The sequence below is a fragment of the Abramis brama genome, assembly GCF_963993115.1.
Source record: "Abramis brama genome assembly, chromosome: 4".
In the NCBI taxonomy this organism is placed as follows: Eukaryota; Metazoa; Chordata; class Actinopteri; order Cypriniformes; family Leuciscidae; genus Abramis; species Abramis brama.
The window spans coordinates 12,241,110-12,259,384 of NC_139966.1; the positions used below are offsets into that span (position 1 = coordinate 12,241,110).

At 39.4% G+C, this 18,275-nt stretch overlaps 1 protein-coding gene across 1 annotated transcript; it reads right to left on the bottom strand.

Moving 5' to 3' along the window:
- Window positions 1–6,092: 6,092 nt before the first annotated feature.
- LOC311082060 (piggyBac transposable element-derived protein 4-like) lies at window positions 6,093–8,295 on the bottom strand (the record flags this gene model as incomplete). The annotated part of the gene is made up of 2 exons (XM_084112804.1): window positions 6,093–7,215; window positions 7,742–8,295. The coding sequence occupies 2 exons, from the start codon at window positions 8,293–8,295 to the stop codon at window positions 6,093–6,095; spliced, it is 1,677 nt and encodes a 558-aa protein (XP_083968930.1).
- Window positions 8,296–18,275: the final 9,980 nt, after the last annotated feature.

Here is an 18,275-nt window from a genome sequence, read left to right on the forward strand (position 1 = left end):
ATGGACTCCAGTCTCCTACAGTTCTATTTTAATCTTAATCTTTCATTGCTCTGAAAATCATTAATTTCATGTTCATTTCATTTTGTTGTGGCCTCATTTAACAACTTAACAAGAGGCGGTTTTAATCACATACAGTATGTACTATGAATAAATGTATGTACTATGAAAAAAAAATCTTACCAACATGTGTTGACTTTAGTTTGATTCAGTTGACTATTATTAAAATCAAGAGCTACATCACTTGAGTCCACGCACTGTCATTACACCATGCGCAATTCTGGTAGCTATTGCTGGTAACAGATGCGTTTTTCAGTCCACTCTTGGTTGTATGGTATATCTAGGATAATCTGTTCATTTGGGGTCCATACCAGAAACTTGCATTTTTTTTGTTTGCACAATACATTGCTACCTGAATCTGGTAGTAGTAGCCAAATCCTGACGCAGTTTCCCTAAGGCCATACATTTCGTTTACATATTTCACATCATATGTGTTTGATTCAATCATTTTTTGCAGACTGCCATCATGTGCCTCAAGTTTCTTTGGTGTAGGACACTTAATCTCAAGGATGGTATCTTTGTCAACTACTCCATCTAGACTGGCACCAAGCCAGTTTTCCTTCTCGTATACAATAAGACCTGTGGTCTCAACTGTCTGCCCTGTGATCCCTTCAAACCATTTTCTAGCTAAAGGCTCAGCTGATTGACCATATCTCGTAGCTGTGTATCCAGCAAACGCAGCATTTAATTTTCTTTCGACCCAGTTGCTTGGGTCTGTTTTTTTGGGCACGTCTGATGCCTCACTGCTGGTAATCCTAACTTTTCTTTGGTCCAGCCAAAATTGACAATCCTGGCCCTTTGATTCTGTTTCAATTTTCTCTCTTTGATCTTTCCCACATTTTACATATTTTTCAAACACTACATTGCATAGGTTACATTTATGTTCAGCACACTGTTCATGCTCTCTGGGTAGCTCATTGGTTGCTTTTTTCTGTGGGTGTGCAGTCAGCACCTGATGCAAAATGCTCCCAGGTATCATGGCTAAGTCGGCCAACTCAGGGGATGAGAAGTGTTGTATGACCTCTGCATCAGTCTCAAATGCCATGGAGATAGCTTTCATACTTATACCCTCATGGTCTGGCCCTTGAATGTTCTCAATCGTGTCTGGTACCACATTCCTCCAAGTTGATTGGTTCCAGGCACACAGTTGGTCCGTGCAGGCTGTACCTGTGAAGCCTCGAGACACAGCATCTTTCAGCTTGTAAAGTAGACCTGCCGTATGACTGCAATACTTCCCTCTGTTAGCCATGCAATCACAGTGCACATCTACAACTTTCCCATTCTTCCTCTGCAGAGTTATTTGTACAGTATGAGTGTTGTTAATGGTCTGTGAAAATCGGACAGATCCTTTTAGAACTGTGTTTATCATCTGGTAGAGTGTGCATTATTTGACCAACCCACCCGGAGCTCAGATAAATTTTTTTGTTGATCATCGGATGCCAGGCGAAGGAGAAAATACTCTTGAATACCTTTAAAACAACAGAAGGGGCGCGTGGGGGAAGTAGTAACATTACTGTTATGTCTGTTGTTAATGTTTGATTTGCTTGACTGTGACTCTCACTCTGAGAACCAACAACGCTAGCAGTTAGCTGTACCTTACCCTTTCCTTTTGCAATGTGAAAATTAGATAAATAATGGTCACTTAAATGAAAAACATGAATTCGTTTATTTGATATCATTCATTTATTTATTGTTGCCAAATGGACAGATCTTTTTATAGTTTCCTCGTTAGCTAGCCTAGCTATTTTTAAATAGCCCAAGCTATTTTCATAAATAATCTGTAAGATCGTTTGTACCTTCATCTGTGACTGGAGGCTTCTGTCTAACATCATCAACCCAACAAGTCATACTGCCTGGCTGCAGCTGTCATCGAGGGTGCGTTATCACGGAGGTTTGTTTACATACCAGTAACAGCTCAGTAATGGCGTCGCCACAAGATGGCAGCCTACACAGAACGCTCGTCGGATTCGTGTATAGCTGGAAGACTGCGGCTACAGAAACACTTTTAAAAGGTAAGACGTTTCATAATTTAAACGTTTATTATGTGTTTAATTATAACTACATCAAATGTTAGCTTTCTTTTATTCAAGAATCAATTATTTGGATAGATCTTGCGTCGCGAGCTCTGGATTGCATGATCTCGCGCAAGAAATGTAATCGTCTCGCGCACTTCACCCGCAGCGTATAACATTAGCTGTGGACGAAAGGTTAATATATTAATAAATTTAACGTACTTCCCACAAATGTAACTATGTTTTCACGGGGACAGTGGTGTGATGGACCTGAATTAAAAAACTAAAATTACGAGAACAACAGTCCTTGCGATATGAACACGATGCGTAGGCCTAACAAAACAAAGAAGTAAATATAGCTACAAACGGCGTATAAACTTGCTAATCTTATATACACAAACACGTAAACAGCTTATATATACACACAACTTGACTGTACACTAAATCTAAGGGTAAAAAACTATAACCTATTGAAAATCGACCTTATCAAACTGTACACAACTAATATAAATACAATATATGGTAACTAACTAATCCTATAATGTAAATCAAACGAAGTAAACTAACTTGTCTAACAATTAACTACAAAATTTGCGCAAATTTGTATGAAACAAATAAGAAATCAACTCGAGCTCGTCTACTTCCACCACCGTCTTTCAACCAACAATCATTAATTCCGTTATGGCAGTTATTTAGTATCACTGAGTGACGAGGAACATTTTAAATGTCTTATTGCCGCTCTTACTGGACATATGATGTAATAGGCAACTTGTTTGGAACTTGGTGAAGGCCATATGTAGTGCACTAATAAGCCCCTCAGTTTAATTGTGTGTGTACCATGATATATCATTTATTTGGTGGAATCTGTCTCAAGTGCTTGTCGTTTTTTCTCTCTCAACTTCTCGGCCCCTCCTTTACGTTTAGATGTTTTGTATCGTTGCACATCATCACATGAATTCGCTGCAGTTGTAAACCGGCTGTTTTGCAAGCCTATAACTTGATTCTGATTGGCCAATGCTCAGTGAACATGTCACATGTGCTCATCACACGTTTAGACCTGTCAGTCTCGCAGTCGCAGCTCGCATCAGCTTCATGCGGCCAATGAGAGAGACACATAAGCCCGGAATTGGACTATACAACAATATACTTACAAATATATTGACGATTAATAATGATTTAAAAACAAAATACAACACGCACCGGCCCACACAGACCGCGGCCCACCGGGAGTCTCCCGGTAGTCCCGATGGCCAGTACATGCCTGCCGGTGTATGTTGCTAGTTTTTATGTGTTTAGGCATTTGTTTTATATATGTTGTAAGGCCCGCTATATTTGTCCAACGCCGGTTCGCCAATACACGGGGAAGGTTATCACGTGTTCTGTCCTCACTCATGCAAAGTATTGGTTGGTTAAATTTGTAATACATTAATCATACTCTCGTTATTTCATCTGACTCCATAAATGAAAAGGTTTTAATGATATCTGTGGATCATTAATTATGAGTGAATGTTTGACTATTCAGTTTAACTCTTCAATGAAAATAATATCAAAGTCAGTTAGAATAATCAAATGTAACAATTTATTATGTCAGGTAAATGTATCTTGCCAATTTCATAATCAATTCAAAGATAATCGATACAAAACATCAAATCCTCCGGAATAGAGAGAAGATGCAAACCCAACTTTAAGAAATACATGAGGCTGAGATCTCTCTCTCTCTCGATCTCTCTCTCTCGATCTCTCTCTCGATCTCTCTCTCTCTCTCTCTCTCTCTCTCTGCCTCACGGACCAATCTGAAGTAGCCTACAGAAAAGGCCTCGATCTCCCTGCTACATTTCCTTGTATAGACAAATCTTTCACTTGAAAACATGTGCTAACAAAAGAATTTTGCATTCAGAGGTAGCACCTTCATGGGGGTGTGTTAGACCATTTGCTTGAGAGACCATCTTCCTTTGTGTGTCAGTTATCCATAAACTCTTAAAAACCTTATTACCTTTTGTTTTACTTATTCTTTTCTTTGTTTTACTTACTTATTCTGGTACATTTGTACCAGTCGCACTGTGACATTTTAAGTGATACCAAACATGAAAATACTCTGTGATAATCATTCACATTAAACAATACATTTTCTTGGGAGAATTCAGGTGATCATCTGAGCATGAGAGAGAGGGGGTGAGGGGGAGAGGGAAAGAGATGTAGATGAAGATGATTCGGAGGTGAGACTTTCGTCTCGATGGTGCACGAGAGCCAGTTCAAATGGTAAACACCAGAGAGGTCCTTTTGTCCTCCCAGGGTCACCCTCGAAACAGACTGTCCGGCATTTTGAAATTTATCAATTCTTACACAGTGGTAGTGAGCGAGTAGCCATGGTTTTACCTGTGGTTACCATGGTCTCACTGTCAGAATATTTTAATTTATGCCAATGATAATTATAAATGAAATAATTTTTACCAATAGCTTTAAATTTGTATAATTCATATATTTGTTCCAAGAAAAAAAGTTTTACACAGCTGTAAACAAGTTTTTCCCTACAGCCCTCACGACGATCTCGTCGCTCCTCCTTTTATGCTTCCACTCCTCCGTGTGGTTTGAATGCGTGTAATAGTAAAGTAAAATGTGAATGTGTGTAATTTGAGAGGAAAAACTCCACTCTAAATAACAAATTAAACCTCTGTGTCCCAGTGGAGTTTTGCTGGCATCTAATGGGGAATTTGTGGTACTGCGCCCAAAACAACATTTTTTGTAGCCTGGATAAAGGGCCCCTATTATGGCATTTAAAATTTTCCTAATATTGCTTTGGGAGTCCACAACAACAGTTTTACATGCATGAAATGACAAAAAACACTTTGTTGTCTTATAGCCTAATATTCATTTATTTTTACCTGATTTGCTCAGCGACTCCAGAATGATTCGTTCAACGATTCACTTTTTCCAAAATCCCTGCTTTGCGTGACGCTAATCTGCGGTGATTGGTCAATTTGAGTTGATGTATGTTAGCTAGCCCTGGGCTGAGAAAATATTACGCGAACACAGCACAATGTTCTATACCTCTGTGGTAGTAAATATGATCTGTAACCACTGACTCTGCATGGTGAACTTTCATATTTAAAACTTTGTTTTGGTTCACTTAGATCTAGACTTAGATCTATGTTACATACTACATGAAAGGTAATTTTCAAAATTCCATAATAGGGGCCCTTTAACCCATTTACTCCTAAAACGCCTGCTAAAAACGCCTATAGAATCCTATGGCATTCTAGAATAAATAACCTTATTTCCTGAGGGTTTTCTGAAAAAATATTAAGAATTGTCAACGTCTGCCAAAACCTTAATATCTAAGCCTCTGTAGCACCTAGAAACATGAAATAAAAAGCATTGTAAAGGTAGGAATCACATGTTTTATTCCACCATGCTCCTTTAGCAATGTCATACCAACAAATTTTTCAAAACATTCTTAAAATCATTATAATCATTATAATTCATCAAAATCATTATACATAAATTATATAAAATACAACAAATACAAATTTTAACCATGCCAACATTGAACAAGGCACCTTGTTATGAGGGAGAGGTGGGGAGGGGTGGGGAAAGTCCTGAGATGGAACAGGGAACAGTCTCAGACAGACACACTGACTGACTAAGTAAATAACTGACAATAAATATAACATAACATAAATAACTGACAATAAATATAACATAACATAACATAAATAACTGATAATAAACTGCTTAACTAACTAACACACATATACACAGACAGACAAGACAGACAGGCACACTGAGTAACTAACTAACACACACACACACACAGACAGACACACACACACACACACACACGAGTGACTAACTAGCTAACACACATACACAAACACACACACACACACACACGCAGACAGACAAGACAGACAGACACACTGAGTGACTAACTAACTAACACACATACACATACAGAACACACAGACAGATAAGATAAGACAGACAGACAGACACACACACACACACACACACACACACACAGAGTCATTTATGCCGAACAACGTGGTGCATGAAGCACTCGCGGTGCAGAGGAATGTTGCACTGCTTGCACCCCATCAAAGTTGACCCTGGACGTACGTTGGTGCCGCTGTGCTTCAAACAACACTCCCTGCAGGTCTTCCTCTTGTTATTTATCTGCACCAGATCATGTTCAGCCGAAGCTCCTGTTGGGCTGGTGGGCACACAGGGAGCACTTCTCGCTGTCACTGGGACGATCAGCTCCTGGGTTAGATCCTGTAGCCAGTCCTTGTAGCCACCCCTCTTGTACGTCCACTCGGGTCCTCCAGCAGACCTGGCAGCGACAAAGGCGTTGTAGCCCGCCACAGTGACAAAGTAGAAGAAGAGCCTCCTCCACCACTTAGTAGACCGATGATGGATCTGGTAGTAACCCACCATCTGGTCCAGAAGATCAACCCCCTTCATGTGCTGCTGATAGTCAGCAAGGCACTCTGGCACCCGAACCTCTGTCTGCCGCTGACCATTGGTTTTTCTCCTCACTGACCCATGAGCAGTCGGGTCATGATAATTGGACAGGACCATCACAGTCTTGGTGTCCTGCCAGACACAGAAGGTCAGGTCATCCCGCTGCGCCACATTAAATTGGTGTTTGCTCAGGTCAGCCTTCTTGGTTAGCTCCCTATTTTTGGGGAGGTCCTTCCTCCCAGCACGCACCGTGCCACACGCTTGCACCCCCCTGACCTTCAGATCCAACAACAACTGCACACTAGTGTAAAAGTTGTCCATATACAAGCACAAGTTGGACCCAAAATAAGGTTTAGCCAGGTCTGACACTACCCGGTAAGCCAGGCCTGTCTCAGTCTTACCCGCAATGGCCCCCGTGTACACCTGGAAATTGCTGACGTAGCCGGTTTTGCTCTCCGCCATCACCCACACCTTGATTCCCCACTTCACGGGCTTCATAGGGAGGTACTGCCGGAAGGCCAGGCGTCCCTTGTATTTCACCATCGACTCATCCACGCATACAAAGCCATTGACCTCGTACAGCGCCTTGAATCTAACCAGGAGGAGGTCCATGAACCGCCGGATCTTCCAAAGCTTGTCAGATTTGTCCAAGGCAGAGTCCAAGTTATCTTGCAGGTGGAGATATCTGAAAATACATATGATAAAGAATTTAAGCCTAACATGTATTTCCATCATTGTATTTATTTACATGTATTATGTTATTTATGTTATTTATATTTATTTATTCATTGTGTCATAATTGTATTACTATTTATGATGTTATTTATTCATTATGTCATAATGTATTACTATTTATTATGCTATGCATTATTTATGCCAGTATTGTATTTATAATTAGCATCATTGTATTTATTTATTTATTTACATGTATTATGTTATTTATAGTATTTATATTTATTGTTATTTATTCATTGTGCCATAATTGTATTACTATTTATGATGTTATTTATTCATTATGTTATTTATCCACAATGTATTACTATTTATTATGCTATTTATTTTTTTCCAGTATTGTATTTATTATTATCATTATCAACCATCATCACCATTATATTAGTAATAGTGCTATAGCACCACTGTCATTACTATTATTTTCTAAGAGAAGAGAACGAAACTCGGAAAACAAGAAAACAAATAAACATAATAATTACCTCCAGATCATGTCAAAACGGTCCCTTGACATCGCCTTGGGAACGTTGGTTTGATATAACCATTTATTCTGCCTCCAGTAGTCTCGGCGTGATGGCAGCTTTAGGATACCAAAAGCGAGACACAGCCCGAGAAAAGTTTTCATCTCAGTTTTTGAGACTGGTGTCCACTTTGAGTTCGTGGGGGTCTGTCCTCGCGCCTGTTCCGCATAGCGATTAGTTTCGGTCACCAACGTGTCCCACAACTCATCCGTGAATATCATCGAGAAGACATCCAGGGGGCTAGCATCTACGGGGATCGGTTGCTTCACCCCGGATGTACGAGTGAATCGTTTCTTAGCCCGAGGCTCGTAATTATCAGTTCTCCAGTCAACCTGGAATCCCCGAAAGTCATCATCCTCCTCGTCGGAGTCCCACAGATCCCACTCCTGTGCCCTGTCTAGAGGATCCGGCACAAAATCATCCTCGTCCTCCCTCTCATGGTCAAGTACCTCACAATCTACCTCACAATCTACTTCAATATCACTGCCATCGCTGTTAAAATCATCCATTTCCATTGCTACTAGCTACTCGTTAATTTTCGCCTTGTAACTAAAAACATATATGTCGTCAATCAATCATACATACACGTGCGGTTTTGTATATATACAAAACCGCACGTGTATGTATGATTGATTGACGTGATTTTCAGCCAACCACAGTACATTTTGGTGGTTACGTGGTCTTAAACAAATGAACAAGACCCACCTCATGTGTATTTGAACCAATGACAGTGAGTTAAATGCCGCAGTTGTCATGAAAACGATGACGCAAAAAAAATGCTGCGCTAGGCAGCAACCGGCGGGAAACTCAATGTTGCGCTACGCAGCAACCGGCGGGAGATAGAATGTTGCGTCGTGCAGCATCCGGCGCAAATGGGTTAAAGGGATACTTCAGGATTTAGCATTAAGCTTTGTATCAGTAGAATAATGAATGGAGACTAGAACACAAAAGCTGAATCCCAGACATTTGGGCGATCTCGAAATCCCTGTCAGACTCGTCACGGAGACTCACTAGTAGCTAGCCTTCTTGTGTTTAAAGGGTCATGACACCCTAAACCAAAATTTCTGAGATTTTAACAGAGGTATGTGTGTTGAACACCATTGAAAACAATGTTAGCATCTGTTAGATTTAATAGTAGGGGGAAAATGGTTAAATTTTAGTTTTTATACGCTATTTTCGTCTTCCGGGTTTAAAATCTTCATTGTGTCCACGTCCCAGGCTGTGTACTTACTTATTCTGGTACATTTGTACCAGTCGCACTGTGTGTGTGTGTCTAAAATGTAACCCTGACCGTTTTACTTGCCTTCTGTTAAATAATCACTCGTTATTAAAATTTAAATATTTCGATAATACCTCAATTGTATGGAACGTATGCTTAATTTGTGCAAATTTATATGTCACTGTCCATCTTTATTATGTGGGTTTAGGGGGCGCGTAGATCTAGGATATGTAGGCTACTGAACGGGTTTTTTTTAAGCGATTTTTTTTAATTTATTTTCAAATATATGCATTTATAGTGTGTATATAAACAAATATATATTTTATAATGACATAATTATACATATACATGTGCATTTATGTTTTAAATACAATTATAAGGTGTCAGTGTATTTCATTAGACTATAACTTTGCCAGCTATAAACAAATCTAGCATTTCCTCACGTTTTACCACTGATTTTTAGTGACAGTCGATGACAGTTTCCCCCCCTCCACTCTCCCCTGCCGTGCCATACCACACCCTCTCCCCTCCCTTCTTCTCACAGCCACCACTCCCAATTGACCGTTCGCAAAGACCCGCCCCCCTTAGTTACTGTCGCTATGTCCGACAAGCTACGCCGTTCTCATGCCACACCATGTTCTCATGCAGTGAAAAATACATCGCGGAGTAGAGAGGAGACTGACAACACGCTGACAGACAGGACAGAGCAGGTTACTTTTCGGTTACGTTTGATATTAAACATATTAAACAAAGTCTCACCTTTCAAATTTGGTCATTTTTAAAAAGAAATTTTAACAATAAATACCGTTTTGTTGCTCTTTAATGTGCCGTGACAGATCGCTGTAGAGCATCAGTTAAAGCTGCTCGTGAACCGATCATCTCTTCCTTCTAGTTAATTTATAGCCTCAAATAAACATGAACAAACACAAAAAGGAATGTTGTTTTAACCACAGAAAGGCGTCAGTACACTCCGTTTTTCAAGTTCAAATCCTCCTATGTTAATCTACTAACTCTCCTGACTGCTTTGTCGGACAAAATGGCGGATGGCGAAGTATGATTGGACAGCTGTGTCGTCATCCGCCCTCGTGCAGCCCAATGCAGCCGCTCTTGAGAAGCTGCGCTGGCTGAGTTCTCCGGCTACTCTCGAATTGCCCTCGCGGTACTTTGATGGCATACGTCACAGTCACGTGGCGTCGGCGCTGCATCAAGTCGGACAAAATTTCTAACCGGCATGCACTGCTTCAAGTCAGCCGCCGATCGGTCTGCGCAGAACTGCATGAAGTCGAACAAGCCTATTGTGAGCTAGACTTGAGCTGAAAGAGGGAGTGTTGTGACCCTTTAACTGCGCTCTCTTAGGCGTGGCCTCCTCGGACAGCGAAGCAAGTGCATTCTGGGAGTTGTATTTTTAGCTTATGTGGATGAAAAACAACATTATTTTCTGGCTTTTCTCAGTGTAGAAGTCTAAAAATTCAAAAATTTCACATTTCTACTACATAAATGGCCCATTTTAAATACACATTCATCTTTTCCAGAGGTGAAGTATCACTTTAACACCAGACCCTTCAACGATTTTGGAAAATAATTATTTTTACCAATATTGCGGTATTATTTTTACCAATATTGCGATTTAATATGCAATTATTTTTTTAAGCTCTTTATCATTTCTATTATTCAACAAAGACAAGCAATAAATCATCGTAAAATATGGATGGCAATTTTTAGGCACCTCATGAACCGATCAACTTTGTTTTCTTATTAATTAATTATTAATTTTAATAAAAGTTAAAATATTTATTTAATTACATATGTAATTATAAGTAGGGCTACTTTTAAAAATAATTACACATTAAAAAACTAAATTAATACAATTACATGTTAAGAATTTTAAATAGGCTATCAATAACAAAGAGGGAAAAAACATTACAAGCAACAAACCTTTTGCAGCCTGACCAACAGTTTGTCAGTTTAAATTTAAATTATGGTTGTAGAATGTGATATAGCCCAAGCAGTGTTGTATAAAGTACTAGAAAGCAATACTTGAGTAAAAGTACAAGTATCGTACTAGAAAAAGACTTTGGTAGAAGTGAAAGTTACCTTTTAGAATATTACTTAAGTAAAAGTCTTAAAGTATCTGATATATACTGTACTTAAGTATCAAAAGTAATTTTCTGATATTTAATGTACTTAAGTAATTGAAGTAAAAGTAAAAGTTTTTTTTTTTTTTGATTATGCTTTTAATTCAGCGATCACGGAAACGCGAAAAACTGGAGGGACTGTGTAGCCTGTACTGTAGGCTACTTGTGTTATCGTTTATTTCCCACTGCATGTACCTTTAGCTGTAAAAAAAAAAAAAATTGCATCACAATAAGTGTATTGTGATTGTCACTAACATTTTTGTAATTAAACTGAATTTTATTAGGTTTAGTGACATGTTACAATGTTAACATGGTACAATTTCTGGTAAGCTACGCTTTTTTATTATTTCAATTCAATTGTGATTTGATTTAATATTGACTCATTTGTATAAATATTAGGTAGGCTACACAAGATAGGCGTTAATTTTTCTCAAAAAAACAACAAAAAAAAACAACTCACCTAATGCTGTAAACATACAGAGAGCCCTATCAGCTGGTAGTAGGCTATTATTTAAGGTTAAAAATAATTAAATATAATGCGTTTTTTATTATTATAATAAAAACTTTAATGATATAAGTGCAAATATAATAAATATGTAATATAGAACACATATTTAGCAAAATACTCTCTATAGCTATTTTTTTTTTTTTTTGCCAACTGTGCTATAGGCTAGCCTATGTTTATTAAATGGCTTTCCTGAGGTAAATGTGACATAATTGTCCTTCAGCTATGTTATTGACCTCTTCACGCTGATGAAAAACACTTATTGATCGATATTATGTATGAGGAATATACGTACATTTCGGTAAGTTGTCATAAAGTAACCTGCTTTGTCTAGTCTGTCGGTCTCCGTGTCCTCTTTGCTTCGCGATTTTTCTGTGCGTGAGAAAATGCATGTGTGGCATGAGAGCGTGTGAAAAATGTCAATTGCGTGTGTCTCACGGTGAATGCGTGAGAGTTGGCAGCTCTGGTTAAACGTGCTCCAGGTCCTCCAGCAGGTGCTCGTGCTTCCATGGCGGTTTCAGTTGTGCTTCCTCCTCTTTTGGCATGGCAACAAACAAGCATTAAGCTGAAATAGAGCGCGCGCCGTGCGGAGCGTGCGTACTGCAATCTAGGAGCAGTGATTCGCCAAACCTCCCTTATTGTAGTCGCACACATTTCTTCTGATTTTATTTTGTAGTAACGAGTAACGAAGATGCTTAGTGGAAATATAGCGGAGTAAAAGTATACATTTTATCGAGGAAATGTAGTGGAGTAAAAGTGAAAGTTGACATAAATTTAAATAACGAAGTAAAGTACAGATACGTGAAATTTCTACTTAAGTACAGTAACGAAGTATTTGTACTCCGTTACATTACAACACTGAGCCCAAGATTACATGAGAATGTATGTCTTACCTGCATTTTTTCTTTTCTTTCAGCAATTGGACTCGTTTCCATCCTTTTTGGCGCCTCCTGCATTTGAAGTCATTCACTGTTAAAAAATACCTGTAAATTTTACAGTAAAATACTGGCAGCAGGGTTGCCAGCCAATTACTGTAATTTTTACAGTAGCGTTTCTGTAATTTAATTTACAGTATTTCCCTGTATTCTCGGATTACAGTACATTACTGTAAAAAATACAGCAATTTAACAAATACAGCTATTTACTGTAATCCGAGAATACAGGGAAATACTGTAAATTAAATTACAGAAATGCTACTGTAAAAATTACAGTAATTGGCTGGCAACCCTGCTGCCAGTATTTTACTGTAAAATTTACAGGTTTTTTTTTTTACAGTAAACTACTTGAATGTGTGTATTTGTATATCGAGAGGAAGTACGTAAAATGTAGTATATTCAATATATTTTTATGATTGCTATTAAAGACTGGCAGCTGAATTCTACATTTAATCTATTAACTGCATAAGTTTTAAACTATTTTTACCTGCATAAAGTGCTGTATAATGCATAACTTAATTCACAAAAAAACAATTTGACACTTGTTAATCTTGAAAAACAGTTCAAAATTTATTTAACATATAACTTACAAATCTGAATGAAAATATTGTCAAAAGCTTTAGCCCAAATTATTGTCATATTACTGTGTATTTTTTTTATGTACATGAAATTAAAGGGTTAGTTCACCCAAAAATGAAAATTCTGTCATTAATTACTCACTCTCATTTCCTCCCAAACCCGTAAGACCTTCATTCATCTTCAGAACACAAATGAAGATCTTTTTGATGAAATCAGAGAGCTTTCTATCCCTCTATTGGGAGCAACACAACTTACACATTCAAGGTCCAGAACAAAAGGTCAATATTTTCAATAAAAAAAAATATTGACCAATATTTATAACAAGTAAGTTGTGTTGCTCCCAATAGAGGGATAGAAAGCTCTCAGATTTCATCAAAAAGATCTTCATTTGTGTGCCAAAGATGAACAAAGGTCTTACGGCTTTGGAACGACATGAGGGTGAGTAATTTATGACAGAACTTTCTTTTTTGGGTGAACTAACCCATTAAATGTTTTTTAATTCATTCAAACATATATTAGACATCATTTCGCACAAAGAACAAATAGGCAAAATGCATTACTGTATAATCACAAGTTGACCAACATGGTCATACTAAAACGGTTCTAAAAACCACAAGGATGCTTATGAGTTTTCACCACTTCTTGAACAAAACCATGGCAAAACAACAAGGTCCCAAGTGAGTCAAACTTTTGGTCCAAAGACTGGCTAGAAATATTGAAAAGAACAGAGGACAATATATTAGATAAATTACAAACATAATGATTAAGTCAGAGACAGATACAGTCAGAGACAGATAGAGGATGACAGATACAGTCAGAGACAGAAACAGTCAGAGACAGATAGAGGATGACAGATACAGTCAGATACAGATAGAGGATGACAGATACAGTCAGAGACAGATAGAGGATGACAGATACAGTCAGATACAGATAGAGGATGACAGATACAGTCAGAGACAGATAGAGGATGACAGATACAGTCAGATACAGATAGAGGATGACAGATACAGTCAGAGACAGATAGAGGATGACAGATACAGTCAGAGACAGATAGAGGATGACAGATACAGTCAGAGACAGAAACAGTCAGAGACAGATAGAGGATGAGAGATACAGTCAGATACAGATAGAGGATGACAGATACAGTCAGAGACAGATAGAGGATGACAGATACAGTCAGAGACAGAAACAGTCAGAGACAGATAGAGGATGACAGATACAGTCAGATACAGATAGAGGATGACAGATACAGTCAGAGACAGATAGAGGATGACAGATACAGTCAGAGACAGATAGAGGATGACAGATACAGTCAGAGACAGATAGAGGGCAGATGCAATCAGAGACAGATAGAAGATGACAGATACAGTCAGAGACAGAAACAGTCAGAGACAGATAGAGGATGACAGATACAGTCAGAGACAGATAGAGGATGACAGATACAGTCAGAGACAGAAACAGTCAGAGACAGAAACAGTCAGAGACAGATAGAGGATGACAGATACAGTCAGAGACAGATAGAAGATGACAGATACAGTCAGAGACAGAAACAGTCAGAGACAGATAGAGGATGACAGATACAGTCAGAGACAGATAGAGGATGACAGATACAGTCAGAGACAGATAGAGGATGACAGATACAGTCAGAGACAGATAGAGGATGACAGATACAGTCAGAGACAGATAGAGGATGACAGATGCAGTCAGAGACAGATAGAGGGCAGATGCAGTCAGAGACAGATAGAGGATGACAGATACGAGACAGATAGAGGATGACAGATACGAGACAGATAGAGGGCAGATGCAGTCAGAGACAGATAGAGGATGACAGATACGAGACAGATAGAGGATGACAGATACGAGACAGATAGAGGATGACAGATACAGTCAGAGACAGATAGAGGATGACAGATACAGTCAGATACAGATAGAGGATGACAGATACAGTCAGAGACAGATAGAGGATGACAGATACAGTCAGAGACAGATAGAGGATGACAGATACAGTCAGAGACAGATAGAGGATGACAGATACAGTCAGAGACAGATAGAGGATGACAGAAACAGTCAGAGACAGATAGAGGATGACAGATACAGTCAGATACAGATACAGTCAGAGACAGAAACAGTCAGAGACAGATAGAGGATGACAGATACAGTCAGATACAGATACAGTCAGATACAGATAGAGGATGACAGATACAGTCAGATACAGATAGAGGATGACAGATACAGTCAGAGACAGAAACAGTCAGAGACAGATAGAGGATGACAGATACAGTCAGATACAGATAGAGGATGACAGATACAGTCAGATACAGATAGAGGATGACAGATACAGTCAGAGACAGATAGAAGATGACAGATACAGTCAGAGACAGATAGAGGATGACAGATACAGTCAGAGACAGATAGAGGATGACAGATACAGTCAGAGACAGAAACAGTCAGAGACAGATAGAGGATGACAGATACAGTCAGATACAGATACAGTCAGAGACAGAAACAGTCAGAGACAGATAGAGGATGACAGATACAGTCAGATACAGATACAGTCAGATACAGATAGAGGATGACAGATACAGTCAGATACAGATAGAGGATGACAGATACAGTCAGAGACAGAAACAGTCAGAGACAGATAGAGGATGACAGATACAGTCAGATACAGATAGAGGATGACAGATACAGTCAGATACAGATAGAGGATGACAGATACAGTCAGAGACAGATAGAAGATGACAGATACAGTCAGATACAGATAGAAGATGACAGATACAGTCAGAGACAGATAGAGGATGACAGATGCAGTCAGAGACAGATAGAGGGCAGATGCAGTCAGAGACAGATAGAGGATGACAGATACGAGACAGATAGAGGATGACAGATACGAGACAGATAGAGGATGACAGATACGAGACAGATAGAGGATGACAGATACAGTCAGAGACAGATAGAGGATGACAGATACAGTCAGATACAGTCAGATACAGATAGAGGATGACAGATACAGTCAGATACAGATAGAGGATGACAGATACGAGACAGATAGAGGATGACAGATACGAGACAGATAGAGGATGACAGATACAGTCAGAGACAGATAGAGGATGACAGATACAGTCAGATACAGATACAGTCAGAGACAGATAGAGGATGACAGATACAGTCAGATACAGATAGAGGATGACAGATACAGTCAGAGACAGAAACAGTCAGAGACAGATAGAGGATGACAGATACAGTCAGATACAGATAGAGGATGACAGATACAGTCAGATACAGATAGAGGATGACAGATACAGTCAGAGACAGATAGAAGATGACAGATACAGTCAGATACAGATAGAAGATGACAGATACAGTCAGAGACAGATAGAGGATGACAGATACAGTCAGAGACAGATAGAGGATGACAGATACAGTCAGAGACAGATAGAGGATGACAGATACAGTCAGAGACAGAAACAGTCAGAGACAGATAGAGGATGACAGATACAGTCAGAGACAGATAGAGGATGACAGATACAGTCAGAGACAGAAACAGTCAGAGACAGATAGAGGATGACAGATACAGTCAGAGACAGATAGAGGATGACAGATACAGTCAGAGACAGATAGAGGGCAGATGCAGTCAGAGACAGATAGAGGATGACAGATACAGTCAGAGACAGATAGAGGGCAGATGCAGTCAGAGACAGATAGAAGATGACAGATACAGTCAGAGACAGATAGAGGGCAGATGCAGTCAGAGACAGATAGAAGATGACAGATGCAGTCAGAGACAGATAGAGGATGACAAATACAGTCAGAGACAGATAGAGGATGACAGATACGAGACAGATAGAGGATGACAAATACAGTCAGAGACAGATAGAGGATGACAGATACAGTCAGAGACAGATAGAGGATGACAGATACAGTCAGAGACAGATAGAGGATGACAGATGCAGTCAGAGACAGATAGAGGATGACAGATGCAGTCAGAGACAGATAGAGGATGACAGATACAGTCAGAGACAGATAGAGGATGACAGATGCAGTCAGAGACAGATAGAGGATGACAGATACAGTCAGAGACAGAGGGATGACAGATACAGTCAGAGACAGATAGAGGATGACAGATACAGTCAGAGACAGATAGAGGATGACAGATACAGTCAGAGACAGATAGAGGATGACAGATACAGTCAGAGACAGATAGAGGATGACAGATACAGTCAGAGACAGATAGAGGATGACAGATACAGTCAGAGACAGATAGAGGATGACAGATACAGTCAGAGACAGATAGAGGATGACAGATACAGTCAGAGACAGATAGAGGATGACAGATACAGTCAGATACAGATAGAGGATGACAGATACAGTCAGAGACAGATAGAAGATGACAGATGCAGTCAGAGACAGATAGAGGATGACAGATGCAGTCAGAGACAGATAGAGGATGACAGATACAGTCTGAGACAGATAGAAGATGACAGATGCAGTCAGAGACAGATAGAGGATGACAGATACAGTCAGATACAGATAGAGGATGACAGATACAGTCAGAGACAGATAGAGGATGACAGATGCAGTCAGAGACAGATAGAGGATGACAGATGCAGTCAGAGACAGATAGAGGATGACAGATACAGTCAGAGACAGATAGAGGATGACAGATACAGTCAGAGACAGATAGAGGATGACAGATAGAGGATGACAGATACAGTCAGATACAGATAGAAGATGACAGATGCAGTCAGAGACAGATAGAGGATGACAGATAGAGGATGACAGATACAGTCAGATACAGATAGAGGATGACAGATACAGTCAGAGACAGATAGAGGATGACAGATACAGTCAGAGACAGATAGAGGGCAGATGCAGTCAGAGACAGATAGAGGATGACAAATACAGTCAGAGACAGATAGAAGATGACAGATACAGTCAGAGACAGATAGAAGATGACAGATACAGTCAGAGACAGATAGAGGGCAGATGCAGTCAGAGACAGATAGAAGATGACAGATACGAGACAGATAGAGGATGACAAATACAGTCAGAGACAGATAGAGGATGACAGATACAGTCAGAGACAGATAGAGGATGACAGATACAGTCAGAGACAGATAGA